The 5,025-nt window shown below is 32.6% G+C and overlaps 1 protein-coding gene and 1 long non-coding RNA gene across 2 annotated transcripts; both read left to right on the forward strand.

Moving 5' to 3' along the window:
* Positions 1-604: 604 nt before the first annotated feature.
* LOC127705928 (uncharacterized) lies at positions 605-2,288 on the forward strand. Its single transcript, XR_007984118.1, has 3 exons — positions 605-741; positions 1,055-1,136; positions 1,782-2,288. It is a non-coding gene; the product is annotated as an uncharacterized LOC127705928 (long non-coding RNA).
* Positions 2,289-2,920: 632 nt separating this feature from the next.
* LOC127705929 (uncharacterized) lies at positions 2,921-4,646 on the forward strand. Its single transcript, XM_052210278.1, has one exon. It carries the CDS (start codon positions 2,967-2,969, stop codon positions 3,900-3,902), a length of 936 nt encoding a protein of 311 aa, XP_052066238.1. The 5' UTR covers positions 2,921-2,966; the 3' UTR covers positions 3,903-4,646.
* Positions 4,647-5,025: the final 379 nt, after the last annotated feature.

Genomic DNA, 5,025 nt, shown 5'->3' on the forward strand with positions numbered 1-5,025 from the left:
TTGATTATTTTACTTATCAATTTATCTCAACAGAAATATGCGGGGTTCCGTACAGTTTTTCATATTTAAAATATTAATCTTCTCACGGTAGTATTTGCACGATCATTTCAACTTAAAAAGCTTTCATCAATCCGTTTGAAAACTAAATTATACCAAAAATGAATTGGTATCTTTACCAGAAATGTCCTTATTTTACAGTTGAATATCAATATTGCCGGGCGATGAAAAAGAAAAGAAATTTACGGGGTATGAAAACTACTTGTACTAGGAAACTTTTGTGTGTTTCTTTTCTATAACGATATATTATGAATATATACATAAAAATAAAGAGTGAAAAGATCACAATTTATCCTACAATTTGAAGTTAAAACAGTATTATAGTTTCTTAGGTGTCGTATGCTGAAGAAACTTTTCTAACGTACTGTTGAATTTAAGTACCTGTAAATTAACAAATTATGAACAGTTGACTGGATAGTCGTGAGGATAAGGTAGTCATGCTGGCAGTACGGAGATGCCAAGTTCGAATCTCAAAATTTTTTTTGTAATTTTTTTTTTACGATAAATGCATAAATACTTTTTTAATATTGTCATAACGTGTTGAAGAATGATTTTGAATGATGAAGTTTTTTTTTATAGATATTTACTGAAGAGCAGTATACATGGTATTTTGAATAGAGACATTGTACTTCACCAGTATGTACTAGCAGTTGTCACTTACATACTTAATGGTCCCTTAATAAGGTATTCCTTATTTTTAACTGATTCATGTCTTAAAGCATTTGTGCTCGAATAAACAGTTTAAACCTATGTTTGAATGATGATTAATTGATAACATTGTATTATCAGGCACAGAAACAAATAGACTACTTTTTGACAGTTTATAGTGTGCGGCTATAGAAGTAATAATCTTTTATCTTTAAATTGAGAAATGGTTATTAATATTTTTATAGTAATTTTAATTAACTTTCTCACATAAAATGTTTACTTAATACCCTGTCATATTTAGTTCAAAATAAGTATACATTATTTTGATAATCTTCATTTTTTTCAACAGATTTTAAGCTGGCTTAAACAATGCAAGTGTATGCTGGGTCAAAGGAATATGTCGGTTCCTGATAGGAACTCATGACCTTAAGGTGAGTCTAGGGTTAAGATAAATTGACTGCGTGTTTTAACTTCTAGTAATTATGATAAACGTATCTTGATGAGAGCATGCATTATCTACATTTCGAGAAGACTTAGAGATTTACATATTGAGTAGACATTATTTTGTTGAATATTATATGTCTCCCTCTGTTTGTCTTTTGTGTGTGTGTGTTGTTATAGGGGTGGTGGTTTGCTGTCCCATTAATGTTTATCCGTTACATCTTTGTATTCATGTTTTAGGTTGTAATTTTCTAATATATGAAGACTTTAAGATTTATTAATTATTATTAACTATCCGTAATTTTGATACTGACTTAAACACTTTTGTCCGTTTAAACGTTAAACGATAATTAAGTATATAAACAATCAGGGTTGAATATAGCATATTTCAAAACTGATATTTTGTGATGGAATTTGCATGTAAATTAACAAAAACGTAAACATACACACACACACACACGTGCGCAGACAAATACACACAACTAAACTAAGAAACATACGCACCATGATATTCTCAGGCTAAAACATTTTACGATATTGTATTTTATAATTTTAAATCACACTTCGGATATTCTGTATGTTATTCTGATTTACCTCATGCTATCTGTTGAAATATTTCCATTTCTAATTTTCAGAGAATGTCAACGCCCAGAAACTATACTTGCATTTTGTGTTCAAAGAGACCAAAAACCAGAGACAGGCGGAAACTCATAGGACCCAACAATAAATCACTGCGTAAATGTTTACAACAGAAGTTTTTCATTGAACAGGACAAAATTAATCACACTAACAGTGTTATATGTAATAAATGCAGAATACGATGCTCTCGAGAAATTGACACAAATGTAAGATGCCCCATACAAACTACAATATCTGAATTAAATAATGATGACACGGAGTACGTCCCTCCAACAAAATATGCTAGATGTCATCCATGTAAATCTCCGCCAAGTATCGCACTGCCTATACCATCAGCTGGAGGTGGCCATTCGCAGTGTGTTGTGTGTAAACGCCGAGGCCCAAAGCTAGTAGTCGTCCCAACAAACGCTAGATTTAATTTATTTTTGGATAAACTCATTGTTCTCACAGTTGGTGCCAGATGTTGTCCAGGTCACTTGTGCAATGACATATTTTTACCTGATGCACTTGACAGAATTTCATATTCGCAGTCTTCGTCCATTTTCAACCGTACTGACTTAATGGACCTTATTACGCAAATCCGAAATATGGCATTGAGAGGAAGCAAGCGGCGAATTGATTTTGATACAGAAAATGCACTTACAAGCTCAGACATTTTAAATCTGACAGGCCTTTCTAAGGAAAACTTTAATGACCTATGTTCAATTGTCCAAAAGGGTAATTTACGGGATTCTCGGACTCGAAGTGTTCGGACATGTATTGGAATATTTCTGACCAAATTGAAGTCTGGTTTATCCAATAAACTTTTATCAACACTTTTTAATCTTGGTAAAGATTCTGTTAAACGTGCTATTGCATCAGCTAGAAAATTCTTGTCTGACAATTTTGTTCCCTCTAATCTAGGATTTAATCATATAAGTAGGGAAGAGGTTATAACATCGCATACTCGACCTCTAGCGCAATCACTGTTTGGAAAAGGAATGTATCCAGCAATTATAGTCGCAGATGGCACTTATATTTATATCCAGAAAAGTTCACAATTCAAGTTCCAACGTAAATGCTATAGTATGCACAAACATCGACCATTGGTTAAACCAATGGTCTTTGTAACAACTTCTGGTTACATAATAAGTGTAATTGGACCGTACTTTAGCGACGGCAAAAACAACGATGCACAAATAATGAAGCACATCATTCAACATGACATTGAGGAATTTAAAGAATGGGTGACTGAGGATGACATTATGATTGTCGACCGGGGTTTCCGAGATGCACTTGACTTACTGCAAGAAATGGGTATCCAAACAAAAATGCCAGCTTTTAATAAAAAAGGGGAGTCTCAACTTCCAGTTGAAGACAGCAACGTAACAAGACTAGTTACAAAAATCCGTTGGGTGGTAGAGTCCGTGAATGGCCGCATTAAGTCATGGAAATATCTAGATAGAGTTCTACCAAATAGCCAGATTCCATTTGTATCTGATTATGTCAATATTGCCTGTGCAATCATGAATAAATATTGGCAAGAACTAAATACAGGGGACTCAGAACAAGATGAACAATTGGCGTCTAAAATGCTTTATCTTTCAAAGCAAAAGAACTTACTCCATGAGAAAATAATAGAGGAAGGCCTTGACAAACGTTCTTGTAAATGGCAAAAGATTGATGCTTCATCCGCCCCTACTTTTCCCCGTTTATCAGAAGAAGATATAAGAAATATTACTGTTGGAGTCTACCAACTAAAACTTGCTCCAAGTTATACAAGAGAACACCTAGATGACGATGGTAATTATGAAGTTTTTACATGTGACCATGAAGAGAATCTTTTGTGTGCTAAAATTCAATCAAGACATATATCATCAAAATGCTATCGTGTATGGGTTAAATATGATGACATTAGTGTCGTGGGTTGGTATTGCCAGTGCAAAGCCGGAAGTCGTGTTGTAGGAACCTGCTCTCATGTTACGGCCTTAATTTGGTATCTTGGTATTGGAAAGTACACGGATAGAATTTTAGAAAACTGTCGTGATTGGAGCAAATATCTTCTTGATGCTCGTAACCTGCCAGATCCAGTTACTGTTGACGAAAGTGACAACGAGGAAGCAAATGATGAAGAGTGAATGACGTGAAAATTCATTATTTGTTTTTTAATTTGAAAGAAATGACAAAACGTTTAATTCCTTTTTGAACCATACATTTTATAGTGTATATCATTTGATATGTCTGGAAATGTTTTTACCAACTGCTTCCTCCGACATTGTACAGAATTGAAAGAATAGTTGTTAATTTGCTTGGTTCCTTTTTATCTAAAATCGTACTTCTGCAAAATTATGTCTGTCATCAGGAAATGTGTCTTATGTAAAAGTGTACTCTCCGGTTTTATGTATTAGTGTATATGAAAAAAAAACAATCCGTGTTCTTTAAGACTTACAGAAAGATAGTTCAATGCACGGGTTAAAATAACTGAATCCATTTCTTTTATATTTCAAACCGTAGGAAATCATTAGATAGTCGCTGTACGTAGTAGCTCATTTTTTATATGGGTTATTATATATGTGACCCAATGTGTATTTTATGTATAATACATCACATTTCTACTATTTTAATCACCTTATCCATTCGTATGACCGTGCGTTTGTCAAACAAATATTTTCTAAATATTTCTTTCCTCAAAACTAATATACATGTCAGAATGTCATCATATTTTGTCAGCGACCAACCCTATCAAGTTGTAGTTTGTGTGTTTTTTTTCTCTCGAATATCTCAGACAATAACTTCATGTTTTCTTGTATGTTGAGTAACTAGTTCAACATATTTCTTCATATACATGTTTTTCATATGACTATTTGCAAGTAATTGTAAGATTTAACTAATAGGTACATAACTCATCAAAACATATGTTCATGATAAATGAAAGGGAAATGATTCATTGTGTTAATGATAAATAATTTTTTTTGATTTTTTTTTCTTTTCTTTGGTAAATTGTTTAAAGAATTTTGTGTTAGATTTGTTTGTTATTCTGTAAAAACTTATTTTGGGCCAAGTTTTCAAGTTGGTCGAAATGGGGGTCCAAAATTAAACTGTTTGATTTCAACATGAATTGAAAACACATTTGTATATAGGGTTCTTTGAAATGTTGTATCTAAACCTGTATTAATTTTAATTATTAATTAAATAATACCACATTGAGGTCGAAAGGGTCCTAAAATAAACTTTTCTTTACTTTCATCAAAATTTTAATTC

This window comes from Mytilus californianus, unplaced genomic scaffold, assembly GCF_021869535.1.
Source record: "Mytilus californianus isolate M0D057914Y unplaced genomic scaffold, xbMytCali1.0.p SCAF_6, whole genome shotgun sequence".
NCBI classification, from domain to species: domain Eukaryota; kingdom Metazoa; phylum Mollusca; class Bivalvia; order Mytilida; family Mytilidae; genus Mytilus; species Mytilus californianus.